At 39.7% G+C, this 16,085-nt stretch overlaps 1 protein-coding gene across 1 annotated transcript; it reads right to left on the bottom strand.

The window, feature by feature from the left end:
- Positions 1-2,357: 2,357 nt before the first annotated feature.
- On the bottom strand, positions 2,358-10,889 carry vax1 (ventral anterior homeobox 1). The gene is made up of 3 exons (XM_086122205.1): positions 10,180-10,889; positions 8,738-8,925; positions 2,358-3,205 (listed from the first exon to the last, which is right to left on the bottom strand). The coding sequence occupies exons 1-3, from the start codon at positions 10,391-10,393 to the stop codon at positions 2,675-2,677; spliced, it is 933 nt and encodes a 310-aa protein (XP_085978331.1). The 5' UTR covers positions 10,394-10,889; the 3' UTR covers positions 2,358-2,674.
- Positions 10,890-16,085: the final 5,196 nt, after the last annotated feature.

Genomic DNA, 16,085 nt, shown 5'->3' with positions numbered 1-16,085 from the left:
GTGTTGGTGGTCTGCTCCTATGACAGCCTCGAGGACCCCCACCCCAAAATACACACACACACACACACGCACACACACACACACTCTTACAAAAACACATTTCTTCATCCTAATTAGACTTAGGGTGAAGAAAGAGAATAGATGGGGGCGAGGGGAGGGACTTTAGAGGGTTGTTGGAGGGGTGTTAGGAAGCATAAATGCGACCTCCACTCCCCAGTCCTTCTCCAGGGGGGGATTCCCAAGACAGATGCAGTAGAAACAAATGTTTTTCTTTTTTTCTAAACCCAGAAGTGTGAGCCCTAATAGTTTCCTCCTCACTAAAGTCCCATTTTTTTCTCTAGTACTTCTCAGCTATGTTTCTATAGCCTATTATACAAGTCCACTTTACCTGCTTCATTGGTATATTGTAATGTCTTTTAAAATGTAAAGATGAGTGTTATGTAACGAACTGGATACATTCTACATTACATTATAATTGAAATTGTTGGTTCCTTTATCTCAGACGAGTTTGCTGTGATAATTTGAATCAGTATGTTTTTACTGAATGTTCAAGTAGTAAATTAACACAGTAGAACATTTGCAATATACAGTGGAGAGCATGTTCCACTACTGGCAACATTCAACATTTATTTTTACAGTCACACACACATTTCTCTGAAGGTGAGACGCTGTGATGACTACCGGTGTCATCTAAAATTATCTTCTTGATACTCGACCTTTTTGAATAATTTTGTAGAGGTAATGGATTACATGCTGGACAATGTGTTCTCAATGTAGCTGGCCGGCTCGGCGACCATCTCGGGATTTCAGAAAGAAATTTGTTGTTTCCCCAACTCAGTCAATTGATTACACACACACACACAGTAAGTTTTGTCGGAAAGATTCCCATGTTGAGCGACCTTATTCTTAAGAATTACATCAATTTTCATCATACATATGCATGAGCTGGAATGGAGTATAATAATTGATTGGATGCAGCAGTAACTGGCTTGATGAGGACTTGCTATGAGAGCAAAGGTGGAGCCCAAAAAGTAGGGAACCTGAACTGGTGGTTAAAGAAATACTGCTTTCTGGGCAATGTCAACGCGGCATTCAACAAGTTGCCAAATGTATTACGTCTACATTCGGGGGGGAAAAAAATACTGATAGCATTACAGTATGCGTTAAGGGGGAAAAAACAATAAGAGTAGCAATCTTTTTCATTGAATTGACATTACTAGCCGTTATTCAAATTTATCAAATTAATGAAACAAGGCAGTCGTCACATTATTTATAAACCTCTTATTTAAATATCTGCCGTTTTAAAGAGGTCCCGCTTTGGGATAACGGTTATGAGTGTGTTCGTTTTGCGCATTGAAAGACTGAAAAAAAATCGGGCGTCATACTTATCAAACCACCATGTATTAGATATATATATAAAACAGTCACGGAATGTATCAATAAACTTGATTCATGGGAAGATGAAGTAAAGAAACAAGGCAAAGCATGTCGCCAAAGAGTATACATGATATACAGTCTATATATATGCACATTTGGACCGCACATTTGGACCGCACATTTGACAAACCTCACAACACAGCACTAAATAGCTTTGAACTGATCACGCAATCCGTTCAGTACATCCATTCATCCTTGATTTACCAGATATACTAATATAATAATTACAAAATTGAATAATTTACAATAAAATAACCATTTTAAAACATACATCTCTCATTTGCAGTATTTTTATAGCACAAACATTTCACCCTTTCTCCAAGTGTGTCTGCCTTAATGGCCGCTGATTTCACAAAGGAGCTAAAGGGATTTCTTTGAGGCTGATAAACCTTTTCCCATTTTGGTGATCATCACAGCAAGCAGCACGCTGCTGGTGAAAAGCTAAGCTTTTCTAAAGGACTATACAGCAAAAGTCACAATGGTAGCAAAATCACAGACAAGAAAAATGATCGAAAGTAAAGGTTGGGTACTGCAAGTTGAGGACAAAAACCACCACAGACGCGCTGAATAAAAATATTCCAGTCTTCAATAAACCATTGAGAAGACAATGAGCAGTTCTGCTGAATGACCACTACATCTCTTGAATGTTTTTGTTGAAGCCAAGTTTCTCACAAATGAATATACAAGACAGCTCAAAACCAGGTGACTGTGACACGTGTCATCTGACATACAGTACTGCTACACAAAACAGCTTCTTTCTCTACAACTACTCACGTCTTGTGTCTTGTTTGAACTACCCAATACATGAAATAATATTACACAGTCAAGAAATATCTTTTTATGCTGGCCTCCTTTTGTCATGTCTTGTCATGTCGCAACCCTATGCAATGTGCGCCCCCCCCCCCCCCGCCCCCGCCTCAACCTTTTTTGAAAGAATATTTGAAGTTGATTACCGCAGAGCGTTTTCGGAATCTGAAAGATCTTCAAATGATCCCTTTAAGAATTGCCTCTCAAAATCACCCCTCCATTAACATTTTACAGACAACATTTCCGCAACCAAATCTGTCTATACGAGATGAGCGTGTGGAGGTCTTGATATGTATCTCGTTTACCAGACAATCACTAAACTCGATGACACAGACAGATGAGACAGTGACTAAAACAAAGACAGGTTCAGCCAAATAACAACCCAAAAATTCCAGAGGAAAAAAAAATACTTCCACATCAAAAGACAGCATCAGTCCAGAATCTTCTTGTCCATGGATTCTTTGCCATTGGTCCGCGAGTAAGGTTCAAAAGCAGAAGAGCTCAGATAGCGGGCAGAGAGTTCTTGCAGATTGCCGGCCAATGAACTGGCCATGGTCAGCGGGTTTGACGACATGCGGTTGGTGACACCGCCAAGTAAGGAGGGCATGGGGAAGCTAAATAAGCCGTGAGCCGCCGCGGAGCTCTGCAGGCCTGGCACCGTCCCGGAGTTGGTGACGGCGGGTAGAGTTGGGCTGCCACCAGCGGCTCCGCTGCTACCTCCGATGCTGCTGGTATTGTTGCCCATGTTAATGGAGGCGGGCCGCAGGGTTGAGCCCAAAGTGCCGCTACCGCAGTGGGGCAAGATGCCTGGTAGGCCCGTGGGTGTGAGCAGCCGACCCTGCTCCAACAGTCTGAGGACACTGCAGGTCGCTGCAGTCTCCGAAACGACTGAGCGAAGCTCTGAGTCTTTCCCCTGGTCCTTTTTCTGCTTTGTGCGCCGGTTCTGGAACCAAACCTTTACCTGTAGACAAAGACACATGGAGAAAAAAAAAAGGGTATTGTTCAAATAGGCACAAGATTGCGTAACACTATAGACCCCAAACTCAGTATCATTCAGGAGCCACATACTGCCTAATTAAATGTCAAGCGAGCCGGACCAGTAAAGTCACAGCATAATTACCTATGAACAACAATAAGTCCATGTTTTTCCATTTCTTTTTGTGCAAAGTACAAGTACACTAGGAACATTTTTATAGGAATGAAATATCCTTTTACAAAACATCAACAATGTGCCATACAAAAATAATAAACTACAGTCACTAAAAAAACGAACTAAATGAATACAAATAAATAAATCCTCTTGTCCTGTTTTGACCATTCCTTCCCTCTCTGCTTTCTTTTCATCTTCTTTCATTCCCTTCTTCCTTTTATTTCCTCCCTCATGTCTTTCCTTACATCCTTTAGTTCCTTCCTCCTCCCTTCCTTTGTCAACACAAGGCACTCCTGAGTGACGCTCAATGTCTATACAAATATGGCCAGTTGAGCAACGTGTGTCATGTCAGTGCTCCAACATTTTTACACATTTGTCAGTGCAACAACAACAAAAAAATGCAAGAAATGTCTTCACTATGTGTTTTAAAGTATTGATCGTCAGACTGATGTTGGTAAAAAGCTTGTCGCTTCTCGGGACCCACGAATTCTGCAGCTTTCTGCATGCCTATTTTAACGCACGCACGGTAGGAATACAGCTTTGATGCTGATGCTATTTCATTAGCAATCGGTGACGTTTACTGCTGCGTCATTAACCTCTTGGCTTCGGATGAAAACCGACTGCTGCTTCAAAATACATAAAGATAAATAAAAACAAAACAAAAAAAACCTGACTGCTTTTTCCTCAGACCGCTAACATTTCATTGATCTTCTCACTTCTAATGTCCCTGCAAGCGGTCGTATTTTTTTCACCATGAGTCTCAGTGGCGCCACGTCATGTTCCTTCTGACACTTGTTGATTACACTCACCTTTGTGAATAACTAAGAACCGGTCCATTTTCTTGGAAAACAATGCACTCAACATCCACTTTTCTCTTGTTTGACAAAGACATTTTGGCTAAAGAGGGTAGACTACACCGTAATTAGCAGAAGGCGCATTGGCATCATCTGTTTTCAACTGCACTGCTTCTTCTGCTACAATAACAATGCGCCTCTCGACTGCGACTAAAACAGTGTACCCCTAATGGATAATTTAGGAATTACATTTTTTAAATCAATCAAAAAAAAAAAAGTGATTGTGAAGGACACAGTGATCACGTGCCAGATGCATATTGTCACTTTCAGCCATTGTCAAAACCGCTTATTCTGAAGAGGGTCACGAGGGGTGCTGGAGCCTATCCCAGCTGGCTGTGGGCAGAGGGCAGACGACACCCTGAACTGGTCGCTAGCCAGTAACAAGGTCATGCATATTGCCACTCACCTAAAATAATGATACACTCCTGAAATACTTTTTCAGATCACAAAACACGAAAAACAGAACTAAATTCTAGTTAGATTATATTTACCGGTAATTTCATTTCAGGAGAAGAAATGAATTACCGGTATATGTTTAAGGATGTAGCAGATTTTAGCAGAGGTGCACAGGATCCCTAAAAGATGTCTAAGGCAAAAAATATATATAACCTAGGTCATTATATTATTTTAAGAGGCTAACTAACCCATCACATTAACAATTGCAATCCGTTTTTGGTCATTTATTTTCATAAACATGGATTCCACACATCTCACTATAAAGCCAGTCGAGCCTTGACATTTCGCACGGATAATCATTGACGAAAGGAAACGATAATCATAAAATACCAACAAAAAAATAAACTCTTAAAGTCAATTCAAATAATGTATTTCAGTTGTATATTATTCTAAATGTAATCATAATGACGATTACATTTTGACTTACTGACCCAGATTTAAAAAAAAGATTCATCACAGAGTTGTTGAATTCATGAATTGTCATCACATGGAAATTAGATTGAGAGTTTTGTTTTCACACCATACAGAGAAACAGACGACACATGCGGAGGCATGCAAGGAGAGACGTTGCTGGTGCTGTGCCCCTGAGCTGAGAGCGGTTGTTCAGGGCCTTGCTTAAGGGCACGACAACAGCCCTCTTCCAATGTCTTCCTAAGGCGTATTTTCATCATGGCTTTTTTTGTAAGCAACTTATTTGCTGATGATGCACGAGCAGAGTTAAAATGATATTTATGAAAGATATTGAAATGGATAACATGAATTTGAATGAACTGTGTAGCGATGTAATATGAAACATTCATTTCAGGGACAATATTATGAAAGATACAGTAAATATGTATAGCGTAGAATATTCGGGGGTCATTTGAGCTTAATCATTTGGATTCAGCTAATAAGCAACCTTTGGGTCATTCTTACTCCTTTGAAGCACACAGCAGAGCGCTGCGCAAATCACGGCAGTTGCTCCACAGCCATGCTGATTAAATACCAAATTAACTTGTGTATTGTGAAAATCATGAAAGGTGTTTTCCCAGAGCATCGCTAATTAATTCATTTCTCAATGTGACACAAAGCATTTTTTTGCCAGTGATCAGCAAAATCCCGGGTAACATTCAATGGAATTATATTTCAAGGTTGCGTTAATCAGGTAGTGTCACGCACATACAGGTGGATGTTCGGTATGCCAACACAGGAAACATGCAAGAAAGGCCGACACAAACACTGTAGGATGTAGTCAATTCCTAAATATCGGGAAATGGTTTGTCCATCAAACGAGATCTCAGACAAGACAGATCAATTATCTTTGAGTTAAAATGAAATATTTGGCTTTCCAGTTGTGACACAAGTTAGTCAGAAATAACGAGATAATCTGTCAAAGTGTTGCCTAGTCCATCTTGTTGACAAATGTGTCAAAGAGTATGTACCCCGGAACTCATTTGGCAACCGTTTACATTTTCTTGGATCCTGGAGAGTCCCCTTGGGACATTTTCAGATATTCTGTAAACCTTTGAGGGAAATAAATTAACGAATATTTGTAAATCTATTTAGCGTGATGGGGCAGGTGAATTTATCTTTAATTTGTTGATACGCTGTGTTTAAAACTATTTATTTTCTTTCCACTTGTACTGAATTTTAGACACTTTGTTTTGGTGTGGTTTTATTGCATAATGAGGTCATATCAATCATTTTCATAAATGTAATATAAAGAAATATTATGGAAGTGTATGCGTTTGTAAACGTAAGTTAAAAAAAATCATTGATAGATAGGTTAGACCAATGACTCAGAAAGTAATGTACATTCATTATAATGTGCTCAGCAAGAATGTAAATGAAGTTCCATAACAATTCAAAGAAAATCATTATTTTCAATTTGTTCTTCCAATTTCGCGCATTAAATCCCATTCACTGGTGGTGTGTCATTTCATGCTCATTTGTCAACATGAATCTGTTCATCTCAATTAACTGCAGCAATAACTCAATATTTTTTTCAAATTCAGTACCACTGAATCAAAGACAGGTCTCGGGGGGGGGGGGGGGGGGGGGCGAGAATTCTAATGACTCTGTAGGTCCTTTATTTGTTATTCTGACGGAGCTTTTGTTCACTTTTCGTAACTGCTTACTCCCATAAGCCATTTTACCGTTGCATTGCATTGACCAAATTGTTTGAACCATTTGATGTAAACAATGCTCTCTTGTTAATAAAAGACCCCACTGCTCATATATTATCAGAGCAATTTTTTTTAGTCCTGGAGAAGCTGAGAAATAAAAATGATTGATTATTGTAGCAGCATGTGACTTTGATGAAACAAAGCTAAATTTAATCAATGTGATTTAGTTTCTGTGAGTTGACACGGACAACGACTTGAGGTCTTACTCCTCCTTCAAACTGAGAAGATGAGCTTTTGACTTTGAACAGAAATCTTGTTTTGGGCCTCAAATTCATGTTTTCGCGAAAAGGTTGACGTGCAGACCTCTGCAAAAAGTCAACCGCCTTCAGCCACGCTGAAAAGCACGTTTTCATTGCACAATTTAATTCGCAACTAGGATGAAAACGTGGTCACGGTTAGCCGATTTTGACTAAATGGACAACTTTCGCTTTATTGTGAAAGTTACCAAAGCCCCGAAACGGACTCTCATGATTCATTCTAGTCTAAATCCGACAGCGTTACGGCTTGACCTGCTTTGAAATACGGTGTCAAACTCAAGAGTGCAAACGCAGTTCATCCATGACGCGTGAACTCTAGCTGACCCCTCACACATACGTATAAGAGAGACCGTCCGCAATCTGTTCCATAGCGACTTGCATCATTGCTGCCTGTAGTCGCAATTGAGCACATTATAAATTCTATGTAATCTTTATTTGGATTAAGTGTTAAAATGTAATCTGGTCTAACCTTTCCATACATTACGTATCTATATAGATGTTGGTAAGAATTATATATATACTGTCTTTCTTTTTTAAAGAAATTTTTCTTTTGAGTCTTTAATCTTGAAATTATAAGGCTATATTGTATAACATTATGAGGCCGTAGAATGAACGAAATACAATTATTTTTCCATCTAGACTGTTCTTGAGAAAAAAAAATCCATTGGTCAATGTTACATTCTTAAAAAGTGCTTAAGCACACTTTTATAAAGAGCGGTTCATCTGTAAAGTCCATTGCACTCATGGGCACCATTGATTCACAAGTGAGTGGCAGTTACATTTATGTAAATCGAAATTCAAGCTGTGTCAAAGTTGTTGCGCTAAATACTATTTTCAGATTAAGTCCAATTTGAAACATGAATCAAATAAAACACGACGTGCCAAATATATCGAGAAGTGTTCAAATCTACTTTCGACCTTGTTGTTCTTCACACACCTTCACGCTAAAGGCGATAACCCGATGATTTCAACAAAGACAGCCCATGAGAACGATAAAACATTACACTGCATGATCATGAAAACGTTTTTGTACTTGAAATGATTGGAAATACAATCAAGGTTTGAAAACTCTTCCTTTGTATTCTCATCGTCTTGAACGCTATGTCAATGATCCCCCCCACCCCAGTTCAAATTCTGAATTTCCAAACATTTCAACGAGTGGGTTAATGAGGCTGAACACAGCAACACAGTGCCAATAAAATGATTACTGTGGCGCCTTTCTCATCATTTATTTATTACTGTGTTGCTCCATGTTGATTTAAATGCTCACGTGTTCATTGAACACAGATGAAAATAAATTACTGTCAAGCTAGTGACAGTTTTCAACCTCATCACCCCCCCCCCCACACACACACACACACATACGTATCAAAGCGCTAGTTATCATGAAATATTGTCACAATTTGCCTTGCCTTTTAAATTTAGCATTGCATTGTTAACCAACCAAAGCCCAGGAGACCCCCCACATTGATTGAAATTAATTTGTTTTCACACAATAATTGACATGATTTAAACTCCATGGTTATTATTTTAAGAACAAACTAAAGAAAGAAGGGAAGGATAATTCATGATATTGAAGACTGAGAAAGACGGTGAAAATGAGTCACCTACCTGAGTTTCGGACAGATTGAGCTGACGGGCCAATTCCGTTCGCTCCCTTCCCACAACATACTGACACCTCTGAAACTCCATCTCTAACCTGTAGAGTTGCTCTGCAGTGAAAGAGGTGCGGGTTCTTTTGGGCCGGTCCAAATCCAAACCCTTGGGTAGGATAATCTCTCTGATGGAGCCTTTTGCATCTACAACAATGACAACAAAGCTGACTCACACGCTGTGCTGCAGAGTGGGAGATACAGAGAAGCAGAGCTCCAAGTAATACTGCAGGATTATAAACATTATTGCTAAAATAGTCAGAGAGGAATGATTATTCGAAATGATAATGATTTCAAGTCTTACCATTTACTTTCCGAATCAAATACTTTTATCATCAATAAGCACATCAAATCCCACTGTATGGAATGGCGAAGCAGCAAACTAAGATGACGCTGATTATAAAACACAGAAACTGTGCAAATAAATTCAGAGGTTGCACAGCGTTAAGGAAATTGAGGGACTAAATAATTGATTAATAAATCAATTCCAATGTGCGCAAATTATTCCAATGTTCTGTTTCATTTAATACCACCTTTCTTTTTTCACATTTGGAATGATGTCCAGTAAATAATCCAAATTGAAATCGAATTTTGATATGTACCGCAAAAGTTGTCCCCTTTCTTGCTGAATTGAAGTAACTCTTTCCACCATTAAATTTTTCAAGCGCAGGAGAATTAACTGAAATTCAGGAAATACTACCATCATTGTTTTTTTTGAATTTATTGAGTAAAATTAATTATCTATAATAAAATACTATATTAACATAATCACGTTGGCCTTTAACGTATAATAATAATTGAATGAAAATCATTTGCATCAGTACATGATGATGTCCTCACTAAGGTGCAACACAAGAATATAAACTCGAAATTCAACAACAATTCTTCCATACTCAGTGACTTTTCTTTGGCCAAAAGACATTTTAAAAACATATGAACAAATGTTAACGTGTTTAATTTTTTCCTCCTCCTTCCAAGATTCAAACAATTGTTAAGATACACAATTAGAAATTAGGATTGAATTAACAGATTCGCTCCAAAAGTATGTAGTGATGGCAATGAGGAATACATCAGTTTCAGAAATGGTTTCATATTTGCAAATAACTGTAACTTTAGTCTTTGCAATTATTGCTTTTCTAGTAACTGTTAAAATTCACTCCAATGAGTCCATGTCTGTGCTTTTTGAAAATATAACGTTTGGCCTAATAAGGCTACCTTATTGTAATTACAGATATTAAGCCATTTGTCATTCAACAAAAAAAAAAAAAAAAGAGAAAGAAGTGCATAATAAAAGAAAAAAGTAATAATAATAATACTAAAAATCAGGTCATGATTGTTGTCTCACAACAGTTACTACATTTTTTTTAGTTCCGGTCGTTCACGCAAAAGAACAAGATTTACCTCGCACAAGTATTCTCCGACAGTAGTCCGGGTCTGCGGTGCTCCCCCTGTTTTTCTCGCAGTTTTCCACAGTCCCAGAGGAGGAAAAAGAGCCGTGTTGCTCCTTTAGAAAGCTTTTGGACAAACTGCCCTGTGAGTCCTTTCCATCTTTGCCCTCCTTAAGTCCATTCTTCAGCACCATTGCTTCTGTCTCTTGGTTGTACCTGACCTCCATGCTCAGTTCTTAGACCTGCAGCTTGGCCGCCTCTTTTTCCTTCTTCCTTTGTCCCGGTTTAAAGAAAAAAAAAAAAAAAAAAAAAGGAAATTCAAGAGAACACAGCGCAACAGATCATCTGACCACTGTGGGTTTAGTTTCGAAACAGCACCTTGCAGCAAGGTAGCATCAGCTATCTAATGGTGAAAGACTTCCGCCACCCAGCCAAGGAAACCCTATTATCACTGACCAACTCCCTTGCCCAATGATCTTGGACGTCTCCGTGAAACTCGATGATAATTCAATGCGCCTCTTTCCTTGTTACGAAGACATCAGGCTGATAAATGAGCGACACATAATCAGCCCTCGCTGTTTCAACTGATTGCCGTAATTTTGCTGCCTCCACATTTGCGTAACCTCGTGAATACTCGAAATTGTTTGGGGGGGGGGAAATCGACCAGGTTTTGATGGTTCCCGTCCGTTTGTTGACAGCCCAGGGAATCAAGCGAAATGATTGGTCTTGCCTCGCAACCAAGCCTCCCGAACCCTCACATGAACATAGTCAGTCACAGGGATGTGACTACTCCAGACCCACCAAAAGTTCCCGATTGTTTCATTCTTTCAGCCGCCACAACCCGAGAAGGCATTTTCTTCCTCAACTTTTCACTGCGCATCTGATTGCCGTCGAATGTCAGTGAACTTTGATCCTATTTCTCTTCGGCTCCGCTGCCATTCAAGGTTGTCCTGTAATGCTCACATCTGCCGCTATTGTTGGCAAGAGACACAGGGAATTTGCCAGTGGTAAAGGACAGACAGAGAAAGAGGAAGAGAGAGGAAAACGCTTTCGGATTAAATCCATATTACTTTGGATGTATGAAGACCCGTGACGGCGAGATTTCTGTTAAAAGCTTTTAGCTGTCCTGTTTCTTTTTTTTTTCCTTTTCTTGTTTTTTGTTGTTGCTTTTTTTGCTAGCCAGACAAAACGACCCAGCAAAGTCCTGTTCACTGCGTCCTCCTGAAAGCAGATGACTGAAGCCCACAAACTGACTTCAGCTCTCATGATCTTAACCTACACATTCGCAAGATGCAAAAAAAAAAAAAAAAAAAAATGGGGAACAAAACTTGTCATTAGTGGTTCGGCTCCCTGCACTTTCTCACACATGCATACCCCTGGAATGGTCCCTACCCCTCTGCACCGCTCGCCTTCCAGCCCACTAACCACCCACCCCAGCACCAACTCTTAGCTATTTTAATTGTCGGTGCAACAATATCTCTGAACACAGCAGTGGTCAGTAATCCAATAAGACCATTGATTAGGCTACAAAGATTCAATTCAATCCAGTGGCGCAGTGCAAGGAACATTCTCTGGTCCTTCTTGTCACCTTAGCTGGCCAGAAGCCCCCTTCAAGCTGCCCCCCTCCCTGAGTGCCATTCATTTCTTTATGGGAAACAGACAGGGAAAGGAGTGAAAGATGGCAATTATCTAATTGGACTATTAACAGACAATTCTGTGAGTGTGCCTGCCCGGCAGCAGTCTCAGGGTGGCTTTAAGGGCTGCATGTTGAACTAACTTTATTCACTGAATGTTTGAGGGGCTTCTGCTTGGAGTGGGGCAGGATCCATTGTTTGAGAAAGGTAAAAAGGAGGCTAAAAGGCCGCTGCTATGGGGAACCGGGGCTTCTCAAGCTGCAGAGAACAGCCTCAGCCTGGGAAACAGATCGAGGATACAGCGTCTTGGCCTCTCAGCGACACACAATCACAGAGGAGGGCTAAAGACGAGTGTTCGGCTTCTGCATTAAAAAAAAAAAATCACACGCTCGGCAGTGCATTATGGAGTGCAGCTTGTGAACATGTTTCACTGGTAATTAACCGCATTGTGCAACAATATGAATTTGGATTTATTAATACAGACTCATCAACGCGTAGTGATTACAGTTTGAGAAAACACACTTTGCTCATTGAAGGCCTTTGCTGCACCGAGACAAAACTGTACTTGAAGAATGTTGTTTTTCTTGATATCAATAATGAAATTAGAAGAGTTAAAAAAAAGACTAAAAATACACCTTTTTTTCCCCCCATAAGTGGAAGCATTGGTGAAAGTTCACAATGTACAGAATGAGATACCATTTGAACTTCAGCTGTGTATTTTCCTCATGATTGAAGGTGATAATCAAGGTTACTGTTATAATGCAGTTCAAACAATTAAGGAAGGTCGGTTAGGCTTCAGTTTGCAACATCTCAACACTGAAAAGCACATATTCATATTTTCTTCAATAAAGAATGTGCACATATGTAATTCGCAAAATGGAATGTCAGAACAGAGGGCCGCTGTGGTGTGCGCCTGACAAAGCTTCCTCCAGTGAGTGTACACCGAAAAACAAAATGGTGTTGAATTTACTCAATTTTATTCTATTCAGTTTTGTTGAAGTGAGGCAAACAGTACTCTGCTTCACCGCAGGGGCGTATAAGGTCACACCACCGGCTACAAGTGCTTCATCAGCCAGGAACCTTGCCACATGTTACTGCAAACAACAATTAGCTTGACTTCAAATTCATAGTAGTAGCAGTGGTAACTGATGGACATTAATCGAGGCTCAAAGGTAGTGGCATGCCAACACGGAACACAGAGGTGCTGAGAGCATAGAGACCCACCTCTATTGGATTTGACGTAAATCAAAAACAAATGTTAAGGGAAGTGATTCCAAAAAACACACTCATCTTAAAACGGAATCCACTGAGGAAAACATGCACCCAAATAAATACATGAGTATTTATCAACCTTATCCATCCATCTATTTTCTAATCCGCTTTTATCGTCTCGAGGGTCGTGGGCATGCTGGAGCCTCTCTCAGCTGTCTTCGGGCAGTTGGCGGGGGACACCCTGAACTTGTTGCCAGCTAGTCGCAGGGCAGTTATCAACTTTAAGTTTACACAATTAGACAACAGTGCTTAACAGAATGCTAGCTTGACACGAACTGCTGTAAGCATGTCAGAAATAGTCTCTTTCATTTAGCTATCATTTAAAATTCATTAATTATTTTGTCAAGAACAATTATCTCTTCCCGCTATTTTAGTATATCTATTGATCAGGATTTCAGTTTGGGTGTTTCCACACAATTTGCCAGCTATACAATGGTCAAAGAATTATACCTCCAGGGTGAATTCAATGTCCAACATGACATTCAGCATTTTTTAACACAAACATTTTTTGAATAGTGAAACAAGCTGCGTACCGTTACGTGCATACAGAAATAAGTGCGCAAAGATAAAATAACTCAACACTGGTTTGAAAAAGAGACAGTCACACATACACGTGATTTGTAAGAAGACAATGGTTGTTTTGGTTCAAAAAAAACTGCTGTTTATTTCCAAATGACAAAAAGCTGAATGTGCCACACACACACACACACACACACACATTCACACTGTTAACACGTCACAGCCGAAACGTGTAGTACTAGTCTAGCCTTTAAGATTGTCAGCTTGAATGGAATAAGTTGGCTCTATGTGATTGTATTACTCATACTCGGAGCTACTTAGTACTTTGTTGGAAAGCCCTTTTCGGTTCTACAATACAAGGTGGGTTTCTGTGGAGGGTGCAGGCCTTGGAGAGCCGTGATGCCTGAGTGACAACATGGTAACTCAAGATGAATGGTTACATTCATAGGCAGTCTTTATGTTTAAAAATGGGCTGATTATGTTCCACAGTAAGAGAGCAAGCTGTTCTTGAACCCTCGAAATAGCTTGTTTTCAGCGGTGGTGGAAGGCTGCGCTGGCAGCTGAGTTCAAATTCTGTTCTGTGATGAGGTTTTTTTTTCTTTAATGGCTGTCTGGATTTTTCTGAGAATATACATTTGTAAAAAGCCTTCTCTTTCACTTCAAAATGCAGGATATAGTACTGCATTGTGAATGCAAAAAAAACAAAACAAAAAAACAGTGCGGGGTTCCGATACAGATCTGCCATTCCTTTTTGCAGTCAAAACTACCAGAGTGGCTTTAATTTTCCGAAGTTTTGATAGCTGAGCTAATCATGATAAATTGGTGTGTATATTAACTTAGGAACAATATACAATCTTTCTGTTGACAACAGGCACTGGGTCCGTATCTGTTCAGCCAAGGTGCTGAAGACGAGACAGACTGTATCACTGCTGTGGTGACTGCTCGCACTGCATTAATGACTCCTGTGGATTAAAATCTCACATTGAATCAACTCTAAAGTATACATGTATCTCGAATGAAGGTACAATTTTTGAGTTGTTTTATTTGTGATAGATAGTACCCTCTAGCAAAGCATCATGGCAGTTACACAACATGGCCGGCAAGATTCCCAAATGAAGAAAACGTAAAGTATGGTATCTTTACACTCACTACTTCATTAGGCTTGCCAGGTGAAGTTGTTTGAAGCCTATTCTATATTTTCAAAAGGCACAAACATTTAAATCATATTTTGTCTTACACCTGACACTTGCAGCATTTTACTTGAGTTGAGGCTTGTGGTGGTTGCATTTGGAAGCAATTTGAATGGTGTTTTCAATTCTCAAGCTTCCATTAGCGTACACTCAGTGTGCTCACCGCTTAACGTACTAGCTAATTTTTGAACGGTTGTGGATTTCGTGATTTTTCTCGCGAGATTAACGCGGCACACGTCACAGCGCATGTTACGTTGCTCTATAAATAAACCAGAAACAAAACAACAAGCGCGCTGCATAGGTCCACGCACGTTTGTTTTGCCAGCCACGGCAGCGCGAGACACCGAAAACTGATACTTAAAGAGTTTATGAATGGAAAGTTTACTTTTAAAAAGTTGCCAGATTGTTCCACTGACAAGACCAAAGTTACCTGGATCATACAGGTATAAAGATGTATGCCACTGACGCGATTGTTACTTGTTTGGAACTATTTTGTGTGGAAGGTTACAGTGTTCCGTGTCCATATAAATAAAGCGGGGTGGAGAATCGCTGTGTTCGTCTGACAGTGACGGTGAAGTTCAGGGGTGCGGTGGTAGTGACCGAGCGAAAATAAAACGTCTTCAGTGTTGTCATTGAACCAAGTGTAGTCATCCGAAATGATGTCTACACAAAACCGTAGAGAGACTTCCGCGCAAGGACAAACAGAATCAACATAGCCTGACTGCTGTGTTCAAAACAAACTTGAGCAAAACCATAGAGAGACTTCCGCGCAAGAAGGACAAACAGAATCAACATAACCTGACTGCTGTGTTCAAAGCAAACTTGAGAAAAATGAAGTATGCAACCATGGCTTAAATCCACTAGAGGCTGAGTACTAGTTTACCTTAGATGTGCACTTTATAATGTTATATTGCTCTGTTTTGATTCCATAAAAATAGCTGTTAAAGCAGCTGTTGTGTGACAAAATATTTTTTTCACTGTTGTTGATGAACAGTAATATTGTGTGAGAGATTATGTGTGCTCCAAGTAAAAAATGTACATGTAAAATTGAAAATTGAAATTGTTATTTCAGTAAATATTTGCATTTTGCACATAGAAAACTATATATATACAGTATATGTACAACAGGCTATAATAACTAAAAACCGAAATATAAATAACAGACGACAACTTTCTAAAAAATGCATTGGCTGGCAACTGGTCTCAACTGAAATTTCACTAATGCACGACTCAAAGCTGTGCGTACTACATGTAGCGTGGCCATTGAAAGTATCTCAATGCTGTTGCACTAATCTGCCTTTGTC

The sequence above is a fragment of the Hippocampus guttulatus genome, chromosome 10, assembly GCF_054856545.1.
Source record: "Hippocampus guttulatus isolate MCC_2025c chromosome 10, RoL_Hgut_1.0, whole genome shotgun sequence".
NCBI classification, from domain to species: domain Eukaryota; kingdom Metazoa; phylum Chordata; class Actinopteri; order Syngnathiformes; family Syngnathidae; genus Hippocampus; species Hippocampus guttulatus.
This window is presented reverse-complemented; position numbering and strand designations above follow the sequence as displayed.

Excerpts from the sequence above, each read along its gene's own strand:
- vax1 (XM_086122205.1), bottom strand. The coding sequence starts at position 10,393 with ATGGAGGTCAGGTACAACCAAGAGACAGAAGCAATGGTGCTGAAGAAT. Across the intron at positions 8,926-10,179 it reads TCGGAGAATACTTGTGCGAG|ATGCAAAAGGCTCCATCAGA; the intron begins GTAAATCTTGTT and ends TCATTGTTGTAG. Across the intron at positions 3,206-8,737 it reads TCAATCTGTCCGAAACTCAG|GTAAAGGTTTGGTTCCAGAA; the intron begins GTAGGTGACTCA and ends CTTTGTCTACAG.